The sequence below is a fragment of the Aphelocoma coerulescens genome, chromosome 8, assembly GCF_041296385.1.
Source record: "Aphelocoma coerulescens isolate FSJ_1873_10779 chromosome 8, UR_Acoe_1.0, whole genome shotgun sequence".
Taxonomy (NCBI): domain Eukaryota; kingdom Metazoa; phylum Chordata; class Aves; order Passeriformes; family Corvidae; genus Aphelocoma; species Aphelocoma coerulescens.
Window position 1 is genome coordinate 27,386,048 of NC_091022.1, and position 19,684 is coordinate 27,405,731.

The 19,684-nt window shown below is 37.6% G+C and overlaps 1 protein-coding gene across 2 annotated transcripts in view; it reads left to right on the top strand.

The window, feature by feature from the left end:
- The window catches only part of ZFYVE9 (zinc finger FYVE-type containing 9), a 56,105-nt gene that overhangs the window by 11,336 nt on the left and 25,085 nt on the right, over positions 1–19,684 (top strand). For both annotated transcript variants that reach the window (XM_069023413.1, XM_069023412.1), the window contains exons 2-5: positions 5,091–5,195; positions 9,769–9,873; positions 10,636–12,698; positions 17,832–17,931. In XM_069023413.1, coding sequence (XP_068879514.1) covers positions 9,804–9,873; positions 10,636–12,698; positions 17,832–17,931 — 2,233 coding nt within the window. In that variant the 5' untranslated portion in view covers positions 5,091–5,195; positions 9,769–9,803. The remainder of the gene's footprint in view (positions 1–5,090; positions 5,196–9,768; positions 9,874–10,635; positions 12,699–17,831; positions 17,932–19,684) is intronic.

Consider the following 19,684-nt stretch of genomic DNA (forward strand, 5'->3'; position numbering starts at 1 on the left):
GTTGGAGGCTTTTAATTAGAGATTCTAGGGGACCTTAGTCAGTTCTTCCCTTAGTGCCCAAATCTAAGAAAGATCTGAAACAATGTTGAGTCTATTTGGGTTTCATTCCTGTTTCTACCCTACATTAGAAAGAAGAAAAATTCGTAAAGCGTTACGGTACAGGATTAATCCACTCTGGGATAGAGTGCTCAGCTTTAAGTAATTTTATTCTTCAAATGTATTAAATTAAACATCATTGTCAAAATCTTCTCAAATACCGAAACATTAAAATCATCCCATAAACCTACTTATTCTATATGTTTACTTTATTTTGTATTTGAATAAAGATAAATAACAGCTTCAGATCAGTATGTTAAATGGATTAATTAAAAAAAATAACTATGTTGTTACGTTGATGACATTACTTGGAACCCTTGCACAAATTAAGAAACATGATTTTGTATTAAATTTATGTTTAATGCACTGTGCATTAGCTTTTTGTGTTTTACAGTATTTTAAACTTGGAAGTTGCATGAAACTAAGTGTTATAAAACATTAGATACATAAACCACCACATTTTGAAGTGACCTTTATGAGCGTATGAATAAGCTCAGGAAAGGATTTTCTCTATTTTTTTTTTTTTTTCCCAACTGTATTCCTCTGGAAAAACTTGTGTGGAAGGCAGCACTGCAGTGTAAACCTATCTATTTGTTCTTCCCCAGAGCAGGGATGGATCCTTTTCCAGGCACTCAGGAGCAGTTACATAAGCAGGAGCTGGTTCCTGTCTCCAGGTGCTGAGGCCTGGCCTCTGCAGCAGGCTGAGGCTGCTTGGCAAGGCTGGGGTTTGTGTCAGGAAAACAATAAATTGCTTTCTCCTTGAAATAGTAAAAAAGGGTAGGAAATGGAATTTTATTTTCTACTGTAAATGGTTATAAAGCAGGTGTCCTTTTCAGTTGGGCTGCTTTTATTTCCTGGAGCACAAAGGTTGATAATGCTGCTGTAGTTTGTCTTGTCTCCCTCTTACTTTTGACTGTGATACTTCCTATAATGCTGCTTTGAAGTTACTGCTCTTTTGACTGCCTTACTACTGCTCAGGCATGTGTGAATGTCTCCTTATGGAAACTTGGCTGGAGACAAATTGGAAATAATGGCTTTAAAATGGCATGGGGGAGAGTCAAGGGAAAAGATGCAAATATTGGTGAACTAATCAGAGAGACCGTTCTGCTTTAAGCATTATCCACCTCTGTTTGTTCAGTTGATTGGAAAAAAAAGACAATCCAATGCAACATTGCAATAGTTTATCTTTTGTCAGCATTCATGGGTAGTGAGCTGGTACAAAGTGTTGTATTATACAGAAAGAGCCTGCCATGCCCCAGCCTGCTCTTGGGTGCATTTACATTGAGTAGTAGGAACATCAGCAAACTATGGAAAGTAAAGCTGAAGGATGCTTGGTCATCTGAGCTTCTGGTGCAGGGAAAGGATTAGCAGCGACTGTATCTTGTTTATATTTGTTGCATTTCATTTTTGCTGCTGTATTTAGTATTTCTTATTAAATGGATTTATGGTGAGTTTTAATGTGATTTTTTAATCTGAACTGTGATATAGATAGTGTATTTAAAAAAGAATCTGTTGTAATTTGCTGAGTCTTCTTTAATAACTTAGCATTTTGAAAACTTTTTTTTTTTTTCTGGTTTCATTGAGTGACTACTAGTTTAATTTATTAATAGAACACTTAATTTTAGAATGTTTAATTTGAGGTCTAATCTGAAGTCCTTGCCATTGCAGGCATTTTCAGGTGTGTGACAGATATTGCTACTGCTGTGTCACAAACACTTTGTAATGCCTGCCCTTCCCTTCATTTGGCACGTGCTAGGTAGAAAGAACTCCGTGTTTTGGGACAAAATTGTTAGGCATGTGGTAAATCACCATTATTCCAAGCATTACATTACTTGAGTGAAGAACCCCCTTTTCTGTTTTTGAAGGCTTAGCTTCCAGATTGATTGATCAGATAAAATAATTAATTTTACATTACTGATGTGTGTCCTGAAACTTTCCACCTATCTCCCCCCTTGTTTAAGTACACTGATGTCCTGTTAATGTAACCCCCTGCTATGGTATTTCTTGTTGTAGTTCATATTTTCTTGCAGAGTTGGGGCCTGAACGTATCCCCTGTCTGTAGTCTCTGAATCTCCCATCTGATACTTCCAGAGTGTAGACAAGGTAGGAAGTTAAGTACCAGCATTGAAATCTGGATTTGCATTTAGGATAATGCCTAGTTCAACTAATCTAGCAATAATAAAGTGCCTTAAAATGGCTGCAAATGTCTCCCTGCCTACTCAAAGACATCTTCTCACTGGTAGCACATTATAGAGGATCTGTAGTGTAGTTAAGAATTGGATCTTTGCCAGTAGATGGAAGCATTTTTTAGCATCTCCTCATGCTTTGAGCATTTTTTGCATTTTTTTACCATAGTATCAAAATTGCTTCTTTTTCAGTCTCTTTCCATTTATTATAAGCTATTCCAGTTTCTGCTAGTTCAGATTACTTTCATTTAATGTTGTAAACATTTTTTACATTCTTTTTTGTGGAAGATATTTCTAATTTTGTATTTTTAGAGTTCTTTTCTTCTATTCTTCATCCTTTCTTTATTCTGATCACGTCTCTGCTTGTCAAATTTCTCTCAATTTCTGTTTTGCTTTTGCTGTAATTGGTAGTCGCCTTCTTGGAGCTCCTGAGGGAAATCAGACATGTAGGGTACAACCAAAGCAGCACCTGAGTGACACCACTGTAGGGCAGGAGACAGAGGAGTTCAGCCAACCATCAGCAGAGGAGATAAGGAACTGAAATGCTCCAAGTAGCAAACTGAGACAGCAGGGACACTGGGCCTACTTCATTTGCAGTGATCTTAGGTCTCAGTGGGCCCATAATTTTTAGGTGGAAATGTATGTATCTTTTACAAGTGTGATGGAACCCTTTTTTAGCAGTGTGTGTGACTCAGAGAAAACCCAATAATCACTAGGTTATATGTTGTGAGTATTCATGGCTCTCATTTGTGGTTATTCCTTTTGTCCTCAATTTTAATTTAAATATACTTCTCTTACATTAAATTCTTACTGAAAAAAGAATTTGGCTCTGCTGCCAACTTGTTCATTTTTTTCATGAAATCCAAGTGTTATAATATACTTTTTTTAAAACTTGCTTTTTGTTTAAGTGTACTACGTTCATATCTGTAAGCATGCTTTGATTTTTGCATTGATCTTTGTAAGGGGAAATGGCTGCTGAAGAGTAAATGTTGAACTGTAAACAAAAAGCTCCAGGACTTCCAGGTAAAATCTCTTCAAAGCTTACTTTGGAGACTGGCAGCGATTGATTGGATCTGTGTTCTTCTCCGTTGAATGGTTACGCACAAAAAAGTCATTACCTGGGAAGGACGGAACAAGGAAAGAGGAGCAGAATAAAACCAATGAATAATAAAGCTGTGCTGTTGCCCTGAATATTGCTTGCCTAGAAGGTTTGCTGGCTTAGAGCATGGGTGTCAGCACAGCACGTTTCAGCTGTGGGTTGCTAGGGCTGATCTGTTTCTGATCAGGGAAGGTTGAACTTTGTGGTTAATGTATGACTGGTTCATGTGATGTTCGTGATGCAGCTGACAGGCCTTGCCATAAATCACAGTCAGAAATGTCATTAATTGATCTGTCTTTTCAAAGGGGTCATGAAAATGGAATCATTTTCCTGCACTACAGGCCAGGAGGGGACATGATGGTGGTTCAGAAAACCTTCCCCACTGCCACGTGTACTTCACATCCCTTTGAAAAACCTTATTATGATGCCTTTCAGTGGAATTAAATTTCCTCCACTTCCGTTTTTGCATGCATGTGAAGCCTATCTGAAGAATGTTGTAATAAGATAACATCTACTATTTCCTAGATAACCAAAATTCATTTTAGTTTATAGAGGTAGAAATACACATAGCATCAGAACTTTTACTTGTATACAGGAAGAGTTCTGCTGGCACCCAACGCTGTGGGATTCTGAGTTTGGAAACATTACTACTCAGAGTGATACTGTTCAGTTCATTAGTTTCCTGCAATTATTACTGTAGCTAATTTCTGAAAAGAATAATAAACAACCCTGGGAAAAAATTAGTGTAACACTGAATATTGCTTTCATGCATGGAGAACTGATTTTTTTTTTTAGCACTGTTCATTTTGCTGGAGTTTTAAGGTATTTTTTCTAACATACGTTGCAGCTTCATCAGAGCACTAATAAATATTTTAACTACCTAACAGGTCAAAATGTCAGTGCTAGCAAACCTTAAAACATGAATTTAACTTACCTCTTTCCTTTTCTGGTTGCACTGTTTGTCATAAGCTAGTTTGTGTTTTCTCTGCCCATGGCTGTGTTGGAGTTTTGAGCTGTGTTGACTGTTAGGATGCAGCCTGGGAAAATGAGCACCTGACCTATAGAAATGCTGTGGATTGAAGAACAAAAGTTTCTTTAGGTGACTTTTTTTTTTTCCTCTTGGGTCCTCCTGCTATTGAAGGTTGGTGCTATTGTGGGTTTTGTGAGAAGCAGCCTTTAGGAAATGAAGGGAGCCTAAGATTGTAGGGGGAATAATTTGAAGACAAAACCACTTGTTTAGCTGTAACAAAATCAGTGGGAAGCTGATGAATACTGTTTACAGAATTCAGAGGGCTGTGAATTTTTGTTGAGTATCAAAGCTAGTAGCTCTTTATTTTTGGAAGTCCTATTGTAGTATAATATAATTGATTTCAGAGGCTAGTTTTATAAATTGTTACAGTCAAGGTCATCAGAAATACAAGGACAGTTGGAGTTGTTGCATTACACTGAGGGTTGACAGTTAATTAAGAATAATAACAGGTAGGTATCAATGTGTTTTTTATTAGCAACATTTTTCTCCAGACTGTAGGAGAGCAATAGTGGCATAGTGCACACATCCCTGAATTTAAAGCTGCAGATGTAATCCAAATCATTTGAAGCTTGCAGCATTTGCCAAATATGCCTGTGCTAGCTGCAGCCATGTGTAGAGAAAAACATGGTTTGTGGTGGAATTACCAATCATAAAATACATATTTGTATTTTCTTTCCAGGATCAAGTAGAACACCCTGATTCAGCAGAACTGGCTGGTTGTGCTGCAGTCATCATGAGAAGGCACAGGGTCATTCATTTCTTAACATATGTATAAGAGAAAAAGGTAAGAGGCAAGTTCTGCTTTAGAATATAGTGATTCAGGGTTCTGCACCTGAGATGTTTTTTATGTATTCTTATGGATATATATTTATATACGTACACCTTTGTATATGGATGTATCTCTTACATAGAACATGATGGAGTATTTTTAGCAATTTGTTGTTTTGTTTTTTACTGAGAATAATTGCCCTGTTTTAGAGCAAAGATTGTAAGTGTTTGGGAGAGGGGGAAGGTGGGCAAAGTCTTTCTTTCTCAGTCTGTGCTGTAGACAGACCTCATCAGTTCTAAATAAAGCTATTGCTCAACTCTGAACAAACTCTTCATTACAGCAGAGACTCACAGGGACAGGTGACACACAGATCGCCGAAGGGAGCTGGAACAAGTTGTGCACTTGACCATTGTTTGTTGGGGTTGAAGGAGGTGTCCAGGAGCACTGGATCTCATAAATCAATCTGTCCAGTCAATCTGTACTTCTGTGCTGTCATGCTACGGGAAAGTGACATTTTCTGGATGTGTGATTTTTATCAGGATGAAAGAGCAATGTTTGGTTTCAGTTTGATCATGCCCTTTGTGACTTCCATCTTAGGAGCTTTTCATGGGTATTTTTTGTGAGGACTATAATAAACTATTTGAGCATTTTGTTTAGTAAGAGATTAATGAAACTTGTAGGTTCACAGTTTGATATTGAAAGAGTTGTCTCCACAGGACAGCATGACAGAAAATCCTGGGATTCTATTCTGGTCCTTTACATACTCTCTGGTTTTTAGGCCTTTGCTGTGAGGTCAATAGTTGTATGTCAGTATTATTTCCTTTCAGTGCATTTTTTATTACATTATTTTAATGTGATTGTGAGCTGATCATCCACTGTTAAAGACTATTTGAAAGACTAAAGATAATTTGAAAGACTAAAGGCTGTCAGTTCCTGTGGTGAGAACATCTCAAGGATAATTTGGGATGTGCAGTTCAGAAGATCATGGGTTACATAATCCCTTATCATAGAGCCCAACACAAATACAAGTCTGGCTGCTTTGCAGGTATGACACAAGGCCAGTCTCTTGTACAGTTCATTTCCCAAGAACAAGCAGGCATGTGGGATATCTGAGCTCTCTTGAGAGGCAGTCTCCAAGGCTAAGCCTGTTCAGAATAACACCTAATTTTAAGGGAGAGTTTTCTGTCCTTCACTTCTGTCTCCTTCCCTCCCTCACTATGCAACTGAAGTTTGTGTTATGTCTGAATGCTGCAATGACAAGGGCAGTAATTCTGAGTAGATATGACACACACAATTTTGGTACATGGACCTTTAAATTTAGACATCAAGGGAGATTAGAGCATGCAAGCTTCATGGAATGTAAGTTCCTAAGTTTCAGAAATGAAAATGATGATAAACCCATGCTGTTGTTATGAAGAAATTGATAAGTAAAACACAGTTCCTGAATTATGCATGATCTGTGATCCAACAAGAGCTTGAAAATAATCTGAATTGACAGGCTGCATGTTTTAATTAGCTCTTTGCCCTGAAAGACAGAAGATGACTCTGCAATGGGTAATAAGTGATCTTGGGTTCTGCACTTACTATACGAGTGGGTAGTAACTATTGTATTACTCTTTTTTGTATACAGAGTTAAATAAAATACAAAATTTTACTATTTTTTCCCTCATTAGTCTTTTCTGGCAAATCTTTACATGGAAGACTGTCTTTTTGAAAAAAAACATCTTCTGTATTTTACTCATTGGTGGTTTATGTCTCCTTTTCCTTGCAGTGGCACAAAATCCTCTCCATACTGTTCATTCCAATATATACTAATTTAGGGAGTATCTCCTTTTTGGTGGCATACAGCTAAAATTACCACTGAAACTTCTTTGTGATTTGCTCATGTTTTTATTCTCCTTTTTCCAGAATCTAAGTTGTGTGTTTACTCATCAGCTTCTCTCGATGCCATGTCAGGATGTTTGAGCAATACTACAGAGTTTCACAACTATTAAGGATCCTTTAAAAACATCATGCCAACCTTCGTACTAAGAGGAACTTTGGGATTAGAATAATTCTAAAAGTCTTCCAAGCTTTTATAGTGGTACATGCTAGTTGCAGTCAAAAGTTTCAAAAGACCTGTAAAGGAATATGCTTTTTATTAGCTTGGGTATTTAATAAAAATATTCAAAATAAAATTAAATTCTAAACCACAGGGAAAACAGCTACTCAATTATTACAGCATGCTGTGTTAGAGCAAGTTTATTTTTTGTTTTGATCTTGAGTTGCTGGCTATGGAGAGTTCAAGCATTAGATCTTCACCTGGCAGATATGTGAGTTGCTGACAATCAGGAAGCCTTGCTGATATCTGTTAGGAACATGAGTACTTGTCCTCCTTTACTGCCAGACAGAGGAGAGGGCATTAAGGACTTCTGTGGATTTGGCAGTGTGTTTTGCCCTTGGCAGAAATTTGCAGAAAAGCTTGGGGGGGTTGCTGTGTTCTTTTATATAATAATAATTTTAGATGTTAGACCTGAAGATTTGCAGCTGACCTTTTTTGAGAAATACCTACTGCACAGACAATGAGATCTCATTTAGAGTGGCTGTCAGCTTAGTGACTGTGAGTTTAAAAATAAAAGGTTCTCCATATATCCTGGTACATCAGTAAGTAAAATAACAATAGTGATATAAAAGGTCTTTATTCTCTTCAGTTGGAAATCATGAGCACAAAAATTTTTTATGACATTTTTCAGTCTTGGAGTGCTTCACTGACAAATACTATTTGCATCATTGACCTTCATCAATTGTTTGCTAGGAGCAGTGTTATCATTATAATGTAAATTAAATACATTTTAAATGGATGTGAAATTATATTGTATTTTGTACAAAACAGTCTTACTTTTTGAAACTTCTGAAATGCAGCCTGTGATCAAGGTGGGCAGCTTTTGCATTGCTTGTGTTATGATCTGTGCATCTGTGCACAGTTAATGATATGGCAGATCATCTATTTTCCTTGCAGAAGGAGTTATCTAAAATCCCAGAACAGAGGCCAACTCTGGGAGTATGTCAGATGACAAGTCGAGTTTATCTCTGAATTATATTGCAAATGGTCTTTTTTCTGTTGATGCTTATTGCAATTCTAAGTTACTGTTAGATTAATTTTCTTCAAAACTAGCTTTTGTATATATCTTTAACACATGCCTTAGTCTGATTATGTTAAATAGCAATGTATTTATGTTGTATCATGTTCACCTTTTAAAACAACCATGTTTCAAGTTTTAAGTCGACCTTGAAAGCTTGACCTCTGCATTTTGTGATATTTTAAGGCACAGTCTTTACCTGGCAATAACCTAATTGCAGCTGTTGCCCATAATAAATACAAAACTGTTGTACGGTAAAGATTTATAATTTGTAACTTGGTAAATACAAAATGTTGTAGTAATGGAAATAAAGGTGGTTGATGCTTTCCTCAAATCCAGATACTATGGGGATAATAGTAAAATATTGTTTTCAATTGGAAACTTCCTCTGATGTGTGGTATCCCTGGTGGAAAAAAGCAGGTTTTTAATTGAGCTGTTAGGTCTAACACTGCTTCATGCTGCAAAACAAGGTTCTCACCCTCTCCTCCTCCATTGCCTTATTTCAGAACAGTGAAAGCCAACTCTGAAGAGAATAAGACTGTTTTGGATGATGTTGAGAGAACAGATCAAATCAAGGTCTCTCTGTGGTTTATAGGTTATGGCACACATTTCCCACTGAAAATGTCTTTGCTGGTAGTGAATGTTTGGAAAAAATGAATCAGGGTGTCTTGTTGCTACACGATTTTGGTAGTGAGGAGTCCATGTTACTGCTGTTAGGGCAAAATATTACTTATTATGTGAAGGTAGTTATGTAATGATTCAGGGTTGGGTTTTTTGCTTTAGTTTTGCTTTTTTCCCCCTCATTTCTCCCATGTCATCTTCTTTTCTAGCCTGAGAGCATTATCTTGTGATGAGACTATTTACTTCTATGCATTTTGCTAGATTTCCAGTGTCTGCCTTTCAAAGAAACAAGGGTTATTAAAGCAGACATTTTAAGAGGTAGTACAATTCAAGTAGCACCCATTAAGTCCCTTAACAACTTTTACAAGTATGAATCTTTGAAGCATCTCCAGGGGAATGAGGAGTGACATAGAATACTGCTAGCCTACTGTACATTAAAAAATCAGAAGCACAGGGAGTTTAAACTACATGTTCAGAGCCACATGAACTAATTGGTTGTAGCACAGATCTGGAAGTCAGGTCTTCAGATTTTTTAGTTGGCCTTTCTGGTTCTCTAGACTGGTGTCACAGCAGTTTTCCTCTTACCATTATGGTGATCTTGATAGCCAGACACATTAATGTGAGAGACTGGAGGTAATAAAATCCAAAGCAAGTTTGGGGAGGTTGTTAATCTGAATTAAGGAAGTTGAAGCACACAATTTTTATTCCTGGAATATACTTTTGAGTTATGTCTGTAATGTATGTAAAATCTGATTTACAAAGGACTTTTCTCCTTAAATCAGGACAGTATGTAGTGGAACACTGCTGACTGAAGGTTAAGCATCTGATTGTAATTTGTTCTCTGGCAGGTTCAGACAAGGATCTGGTGGTCGTTCCCTGACAAATGGAGAACTATTTCCAAGCAGAGGCATATAACCTCGATAAGGTTTTAGATGAATTTGAGCAAAACGAAGGTGAGTCATTTCAAACAGGATTGTAGATGCACATCAGATGTTCTTCTACAGAGAACAGTATTGAAGAGGGGGAGATCTGTGATATCCTTTGTGGGTTTGAGTTGCAAATTAATCTCAGAATTTACAAAAAAATCTGTTAATTTTGCATAGTATGTCTTCAGCATTTCTTAGAAGTATTCTCTTCTGCTTCCATTCATCTTGTTTATCTTTGTAAAATTTCTCACTCTTTTAATAGCAAATGTGCCGTACACTTTTAAAGAAAGGTTTTGTGAAGCTTAATCTCAGTAGCAATATTTAAATAATTTATTTTAAACAAATTAGGCAAAACTTATTTTAAGCTTCTTTTGCAGAAATGTTTTATTAGGTCACATAAATCATATAATGAAGGTTATCATGTTCAAAGCACTAAATTTTTTGCTTAGTCTAATTGGTAATTCTTTGCTGTCAAGGAAGTTGAACATTTTATGGGGGTGAGAATCTTTCCAAGCACTTCTAGCTGTCTGAAATATATTAATCAATACTTCAAAGTTGCAAATTCAACCTGATACTAATCGGGGTAGCTCTAAACTTCTCAAGTTCCAGAAACATTGTGGAATTACACTACTTAGGTTGATCAAGGATGTTGGTTATGGCAGGTGAGCTTCATTTTTGTATTGTATTTGAACACCTCTGCATTTCTATTTAGGGCATTCTAATGCAGCAGGATTAATAGATCCTAACAGAACCTGTAGCTCTAATATGACAGGAAGTTTTCTTTTTCAGATGCCGCTGTTTCACCTACACTGCTGGGTGCGAAGTGGAATCAGATTCTAGATCAGCCTTCTTGTCGCCTGTCATTCAACTCGACTGTGGCCAATGTGAATGAAGCTACAACTCCTAATGAATGTCAGCAGAGATTAAAGTCTTTCTCCTTGTCCCATTCAGTGACTACACCAACAGGAGGAGGGGATCGCTGTGCTAATGGAAAGGATTTTAGCATAAGCCCAGAGACCCCAGTCATGTGGATTGATGATCAGGCAGCAGCAGATGATCAATTGATTAAAAGAAATAGTAATCGGGATGATCAGTGTAACTCTGTGGAAGCAGGAGAAAAGAAATGTGGAAATACAGCTTGCTTGCCAGAGGAGAAAAATGTGCTAGTGGTGGCAGTCATGCACAACTGTGACAGGAGAACACTACAAAGTGATGATGTGGTGGATTGCACAAATTACAACAGTCAGTCCCTAATGGACTCCATTAGCTTTACACTGGATAATGAAAACCGACAGAGTGACCAGTTTAGTGTTACTGTAAATGGATCCACAGAAAAGGATATAGATACAGAAAAGCAAGTAAACAGGCTGTGCACTGAAGATGACTCTGTAAGTCATTTGATTAATGCTTCTTCTGAAAGCCTGACCGCTGCATGCCCCTCCTCTCGATTGAAGGAGGATTTTAATATGAGTAAAGATTCGCTGTTTTCAGAAGCTACAACTGCAGGGATCAATGCAGTGACTCTCTTACAGAGACCAGTTGATGGTACTGCTAAAATGCAAGAAAACTGTGCATCAGTTGAAAATTTCACTAGTAAAGCCATTCCTCAGAGAACGGATCTAGAAGCTAAAAACTCTTCTGGTTCCAGTAGTGGAAGCTTAATCGTAGAACAGGAAACGACCCAGCAGTTGCAGTCTAGGCTATCTGGGCTCACTGAAACCTGTCAACCTAACGTGGCTGGAAGTGGCAATTACAAGGAATGTGTTGCAGAGGATGTTAGTGCCACTGAAAGCGAAGTCATTGAATGTGATAAAAATCTCGGCACAACGGAATTGCACAGCATGGCAGAATGTTACCCTGAATCTCAGGAGATGACTAATTGGGAACTGACAAAGTTGAATGAGATGAATAATAAGCAAACTCTAGGAGAGAATGAAAAATTTTTGCAGACCAAACAGCCTGATGATGCATGTGGTAGTAGCAAAGAAGATGAAGATGGGGTGTTGGAGGCAGGCATAGACTTAAAAGGGTCTGGTACAGATGAGCTTGAAGGGTCCAGTCTCTCTGATGTGATGGCTACATCAGCAGCAAGCTCTCTGTCTAATGGTTGTGATTCCTATGGAATGCAGAACCCAGTTGTTGCTCATGTTCCAAAGACTTTACCCTCCAAGGAAGACTCAGTAACAGAGGAAAAGGAGATTGAGGAGAGCAAGTCAGAATGTTACCCTAATGTTTATGAACAGAGAGGAAATGAGACCACAGAAGGGAGTGGTCTTATTTTAAACAGCACTGGTGACCACATAAAGAAAAATTATTTGCATAATCTTTGTAGTCAGGTTTCATCCATACAAGGGCAAACTTCACCAAAACCAGTGACTAATCTGCAATATATCAGTGTTCCTTTTGGTGGTGCAAGGCCTAAGCAACCCACAAATCTGAAACTGCAGATTCCGAAGCCATTATCGGACCACTTACAAAATGATGTTATTCCCCCAAATTGTGGAGGTAATAGTAAAAACAAAAATGTCTTTGGTAAGACACAATTAGGGGATACAGCAGACACGTTTCCTGGTGAAACATCTTCAAACGCCTCTGGTACTGGTTCCAATGGGGAACATTTGGATGAGTATGAATCTGGAGTCTCTAATAGTTCGTGCCTTGCAGTAGCCCCAGATAGTCCAGATAATGATCTCAGAGCTGGTCAGTTTGGAGCTCCAGCCAGAAAGCCTTTTACGACTTTGGGTGAGGTGGCTCCAGTGTGGGTTCCAGATTCTCAAGCACCAAACTGTATGAAATGTGAGGCCAGATTTACATTCACCAAAAGAAGGCACCATTGCAGAGCCTGTGGGAAGGTAAGTTCATATTTTGTGAATAAGCTCAAAGCATCTTTTTTTCCCTGATACTGTACAACATCACATCAGAGGGCTTGCTAAACTACTGGATATAGTTACCTGTGACATCTCTTCCTAAAAAGCTGTGTCTGAATGAAGCAAAAATGAGAGTTTGTGAGCTCTGATCTATTTAGGGTTCTAATAAAGAATAACTAATTGTTACTAGTCTAAATAAGCAGTTGTATTTGTTGATTACAATGATCGTCATCCTTGGGTTTATGTCAAACTCTTATAAACTGTCTCAGTGCAGGAAACTGCTTTATAGAAATTACTGCATCAATAATCCCATTAAAGTTACTGAAACAAACTTGTGCATTGGGAGTGGGCTGTTGGATTGCTGCCATCCTGCTGATTTACATGGCTGATCAACTTGATTCTTCTCAGTCTTCTTTACTAACTTTTCTCATATTGCTAACATTATTTTTAATAGTATTAACATGTTTCTAAACATACATTTGCTCTTGGGGAAAAAGAAAGTAAATTAACTGTAACCTGATATATGTCCACATGGTGAGAAATTTTGTAATGAAGACAACTAAAACATAATTTCTGTATCACTTTTTGTTGTATAAGAAATACTTTATTGTTGAGGGTTTTTTTTAAATTTTGTGTATGTGCCATTTAAGTGAACACAAATTCTTATGTGATGAGTTTATTGTGAATTATTAACTTGTAAATTATTTCCAAATATCTTTTACTGAAATACATGTCAGTGGTACAAGTAGGAACTCAGGGAAAAAATCATGATGATTCAAAAGCAGTAAACTAACACTCTTGTCAATTAGGTATTAATGAATATTGTAAAAAGAAATACTAAACCCAACTAAGAACTAGAGTAAAAGTAACTTTGGTTCGTTTAGGCCTCATTCAAAGTTTTCTGAAGCTGATTGAAAGACCTGGCTGCTATGGGTGATAATTTTTGCTACCAGAAGAGTGCAGGGAAAGCAGAATGATGTGGATAAAGGACCTAAGAGAAGCAAATGTATCAGGAAAGCTCAAACCCTCATGCCAGCTGTTTCTGGAAGCAGCCCAGCAGAAGCCCCAGGCTTGCTCCTCCAAAATGGAACACGTATGTGTCCCTTTTGTCCCTTAAGAATGCATAGCACTCCATCTCTCACATGCTAAACTGTCTTTCCCAGGACACTTTAAAACCTAAGCAGACATTCCTTGTGCACTGGTCCAGGACTTCCCGTTGGTTCTGCCCATCCTCTTGCAGCTTGGTTGTAGTGGAAGTCCTGATGTGGAGCCAGTAACACCACAGGTGATCACTGAGCATCACATGAAGCACAGGCCTACCTTAGTGTACCTTTTGGTTAACATCAGGGGCCTCATTCTTCTCATTGCAGTTAAGGAGAATCTGTAAGGCATGGAAGTTAAAGGATTGTCCATGATTTTAGCTTTGATATGTTAACTTATGCTGTTATTTAGGTAATTTTTTTTTTTTTGGAGTTGAACAAATATGAGTACAATTTTCATGTGCAGTAATGTTTTCTGCTTATTTTTGTATTTTAAACAAGTTTGTTGCTCGGATGTAATTGCTTCTCTGTAATGACTGAAGCCCTGAATTGTACAAATGATTGCAGAAAATTAAAATATCTGTAAATGCATAAAACATGCAATGATGGAGCAAGGCCAAAAATTTTCCTTTTTTTTTTTTTTTTTTTACATTCTTCTGACAAACCTTGAGAAGAACAACCAGTACCAGTGGGTTTTTTGATTATATGTAGGACATGGATAAAATAAAAAATCCCTCTGCTCAGTAGACAATCTGACTCAGTAGACTTAGAATGGATTGTTTTTAGAAGCTTTTGTTAGCTAATATTTGTCTGGGCTAAATTTGCACAAGTGCAGCCAGAAGATGTGGCAGACAGGACTCATTAATAAATGCTAAGGATCAGTGTAAGTCAAATAATACTTAGCACTTACTGCAAATTACTTTACAGCCCTTAATTCCTGTAACAGTTCTGGGCAGAGAGAGACCAAAGCTTTGACAGACAAGCTCTGATGAATGTGGTTGCAGTGGTTTGAGAAATCCCAGTTCTCAGCTGTCTGCTCCTGCTTTCTGGTCACCATTCCCAGCCCCAGAGCAAGTCCTGTGGACCATGTGTGGTGTAGGTAACTGCTGAACCACAGGGATGCTTCCACTGTTAAATGTCTGAATCTCACTTAAAAGAACTGGGGAGACAATGTCTTTAGCTCTTGCAGTTATTTGTTTCTAAAGGAAGTCATGGGATTCAATATTTTGAACACAAGCTTTAGCACGACAGTTTCTTTTTAAGCTTTATTAGCATAATGACAAATCATTTTAGTAGGGGTGAATGTATCTGTTTCATTTGGGAATAAACACTGCATTTAAAAATAGTTGAGTGGCAACTGGAAAGTCTGTCTCGGTTTTTAATTTCAGGGTAATAATTGCAGAGTTAATGGATGATACAAACCATTTGGATTGATAGAAAGTAATACACTTACAGTAAATTTAGAGTTAAAATTAAGAACCTGATGAATGTGTGTGAACACATTCATAAATTATATGTTATGTATTTTTGTACTTTCTATTGTCAGATGAAATCATCACCCTTGATAGGAAAACCAGAAAATTTGTATGCAATCTTTTTTATTGACAACCAAAACTGTATTTTTCCACTAAAATATTTTTAAAAAATCAGCAACTCCCCAAACAACCAATGCTTTAACAACTCCTAGTGAACCTGAAAACCCTAGTAACATAAAAACTTGCTTTGACACTGCTCTGTTGTTTTTTTATAGCATGATGTACTGAGATAATGACTTGGTGATTGTTAATAACAAGTCTGACTTGTCAGTTGTGCTGGATTGCATTCTCTGCATCACTGCTGCTCAAGGCTGATGCAGCCTGAGAGAGGAGGTGGGGATGTTCTGTCATTGCTTCTATTTTCTCTTTTAATATTTAAATCATTGCATTTGGGAGCTTTCATGAATGCACAATGTGTTGTTTGAAAAAGGGTCCTAAATTAGATACTAATTTGTGTTGGGCCTTCATTTATGGTTGATGACATTGATTTTTCCGTGTTCAATACTGAATGAACTTTTGACTGGAAGTTTTGCCCAGAGAACTGAAATGATGTCAAATGTCTGTAAAATATGCTGTGACATATATAACAACAATAACAACAGTTATTAATATTCCCTAGAATACTTGTAAATTGGGTTAAGGTGTAAGTGCAGAAATCAGATTTTTAAAGTACATTTGCTTTGGTTTTTTAAAGGCTTTCACATATTTGAAAGGGTGGATTTTATTTTTGCATTAAAATGCCAGTGTATATTAATTATGTTTTGTTTTTGAAATGTTTGAGTTGTCATAATTAGAAAACATTAAAACTGTTTCTAATGAGACAAGGCTGAGCTTTCTGTACATTTGATTCTCAGCTCATGTTGAGTTCATAACCTGTATTTACTTATTTTAAACACTTGCCACTAAAACCCTGCAAGTAACAGGCTGCAAAGGAGTTGTAATTTGGTGTGATCTTTAACTTGGTTGAAATTTAATTAGGCTTAAAAACATTTATATATAAGAATCTTGTGTAGCTTCTTGTCTATATTACAGAAATCATGCTGCTGAAGTGATGGAATATTTTTTTTGTTTAGAAAGTGTTATAGATCATAATAATGCATAGTGAATTGCAGAGATAATATCCACCCATAATTAAAATTTGAAATTCTCTCTTGATATCTGAACTCATTTGTTAGGTAGCTGCCTCTGTTTCTAGATCTCCTGAGTGTGACATTACCTTTCTGCAGAAAATGGATGTTCATCAGTATCTTCACATCACCTGAAAAAATAACCCTGAGGAACTACTGGGTTTTTTTAAATGAAGAAAATATAATTATTTGAAACAAATAAGAAATCTTTAGGGCATGTGTTCTGCAGGATTTTGAGAAAGCAGTTACTGTTGTAGGATCATATCTGCATGCAAGTGTGTGTTGGTGCACAAGCCATACTCTTGTTTTATGGTTTTGCTTGTCTGGAGGAAGCCTCAGGACTGTTTCCTGCCCAGGACTGGGGAGCTTTTAGAGATGGTTTAGGTGAGGACCAGCACTGCAGCTGGATCTCCACAGCACCTTGTGCTCCTGGGGCTTTGCCCTGGCCCCTTTAGCAGCCAGTGTGCACAGAATGCAGTTCCTGAGTTGTCCCTACTGTTGTGATGCTGTAGTGTTTGTATTCGTGTCAATATGAGCTTTTTTATAGAAATGGAGCAAGATTTTCTTGCAGTACTAATGTCATTCAGCTTTCTTAAATGTCTTGGTTTATTTGTTGAACACTTAAAACATTTTGATAATTGCTATTCCTCCTCAACCAAGGAACAGCTTGCTAGATATGAAGAGATTAAACAGCTGGAGTTGCTAATATAGAATCACCAAATTATCTAGGTTGGAAAAAATCTCTTGAGATCATCAAGCCCAGCCTATGACCCATCACCACCCTGTCAACCAGAGCATGGCACTGAGTGCCACATCCAGTTTTTCCTTAAGCACCTCCAGGGACAGTGACTCCACCACCTCCCTGGGCAGCCCATTCCAATGTTTAATCACCCCTTTGTGAAGAAAATCCTCCTGATGTCCAAAAATTCCTCCTAATGTCCAATTCTGTATAGTGAATTGTACCACTGCAAAGAATTAATTAATGAAGTTTGAATTAATCTGTGCCATAGCAGTCTGTTATATATAGGGAATATTTGTGCATTGAAATGTATTTAATTCTAGGTAATACTCATGCTTTTTCTAGGACTAAAATTTAACTCCCAAATTGTTAATTCTGTAAGGGATTGTAATGTGGTAGGTATTTATTACCCCCATTGTCATTTATGCCAAACAAATTTAAAAACACCACAGTGCAGTATCAGGAAAATGCATTTATGTGTTCCACAAAATAATCATCAGAATTAGTAGGACAGGCACCTTGGGTAGGTATTGGACACTGTGGCTTTAATGGGAAAATACTGATTTTTTTACCTCTATATTTTGCATGTCAAGAGCATAGCTGATACTCCGTTGTCCAGATTCATCAGTTTGTCCCATATTTGTGCACACCCCTGAGCAGTTTCCCCTGTGTTCCAGGTGTTTTGTGCTGCGTGCTGTAGCCTGAAGTGCAAGCTGCTGTACATGGACCGAAAGGAAGCCAGAGTGTGTGTGATCTGCCACTCAGTGCTGATGAATGGTGAGTGGGAAGGGAATCTGAGACATGGCACTTCACTGGCTTTGTGTGGAGCTGCAGTGAGGGTATTTAAGAAAAACAAAACAAAATACTTTATTTGTGTGGGTAAGTATTCTAAAACAGTAAAGGTGCTTGAGAGGCTGATGTGGAATCCCTGTGAAGAGCAGAAAAACTGGTAAGGTTGCATTGAGTTTGAAAGCTTTCATTTGGGAGTGCTCTACCAGGATAGAAAAATCTGTGACTTTTGGCTTTTTATGTTAACTCAGAAGTGTTCTCTGGATGCTTTGTTGCCTGAGTAGATAACCTACTACACATTTATATGGAATGCCAAAGGGAAGAGTTATGCAATTGTGCCTGTTCTAGATTTTGCACTACAGGAGATTGGGAAAGTAGTATTGATCCACTAATTAATGTAGCTTCTCTTTCTTCTTAACTCCTTGGTGCTGCATTAGGAGGTCTTGTCTAAATACAGGTCCATATACATGGACAGCTGAACTTAGATTGTTACTGTAGCACGTTACTGGGGTCTGTCAAACCTGGGACAGTGCTGTGGCTAAAAGCCTGGTGAGAACATGGGATACAGGAGAGAGGTCACAAGTAGTTCTGAAGTTGCCACGTAGAACTGACAGGAAGTTCTATCACCTCTGCTTGGTGTAAGGAAAGACTCTGCTTGATTTTGACCAGTGGGCTGTGGAGTGTATTTCGTGTGTCGTCCTTTATTGTATTAACAGAGCTGTGGTATAAATATGGGCAAACACAGAGCACTGTCTTGAGGCCTCTGAAAATTTCCAGAACTTCCCACACTGGCAGTTCCCTCTGGGTGATGATCTGTCCAGCTGACTTAAGCCCATGACACTGAGACAGCTGTTGCTGGAAGCCACAAGGTTCAGTTTTTATGTCTTGAATTGAGAAGGCAGAGAAATTGGATTAGGTTTGAGAGGGGACCCATGTGAGTGCTTAAATCATGAGATAACTTGTCTCATCATGAGAAATTCCAGGCATTTTGCTTTATTAGTGGGAAGGTGAATGGGTGGCTTGGTCCTGGAGTATAAATATATATGTGGATCACTGAAGCTTGATGCCAGAAGTTAATGCAGTGGTAGAGAAAGGTCTGACAGGTGCATTCTAACATGTAAAAGGTAGAATGAGAAGTCAGACAAATTCACGCTCTAAATGCAAACTTTTAACTGTTAGGATAACTGCTCAGTAATTATCAGGATAGTTTATCATGGTATCTCCATTGCTGCAATTGTTTAGCTAAACTTTGGAGACTTTTAGCAGATTCTAACCAAGAATTAGTTAGGGAAATTGTGGCTTGTGTCAGCATTCACACGAAGTAATTTTGGCAGTATCTTTACCTATTACTGCATAGTGGATTATTTGGGCTGTTTTCAGAAAGATCCCTTACTTTGCTGAACATCTAAACTATAACACTAAACTTAAGCTCATAGCTTCATTTTTTCTCCAAAGAAGTTGAGTAATGGTTCAGGTTAGGTTGAAAGTAACTGAGTGCTTAGTCTCAAGATGAGAATCAAAAATTAGTAGACAGTATCTGTTATTAAACAGGAATAATTTTTTCAAAAAAATTTCAAAAAGATGAAATGTTTCAAAAATATTAAATGTTAATTGGCATGCAGTGATAGGTTTTAATTATTAATAATTCTTTAGGCCAAATGTATAAGGTGACAGGAAATTGTAGGTCGTAGTATCTAGAAATTAAAAATGAGTCCCAGGAATGATGCTGAAGGGGTTCTAA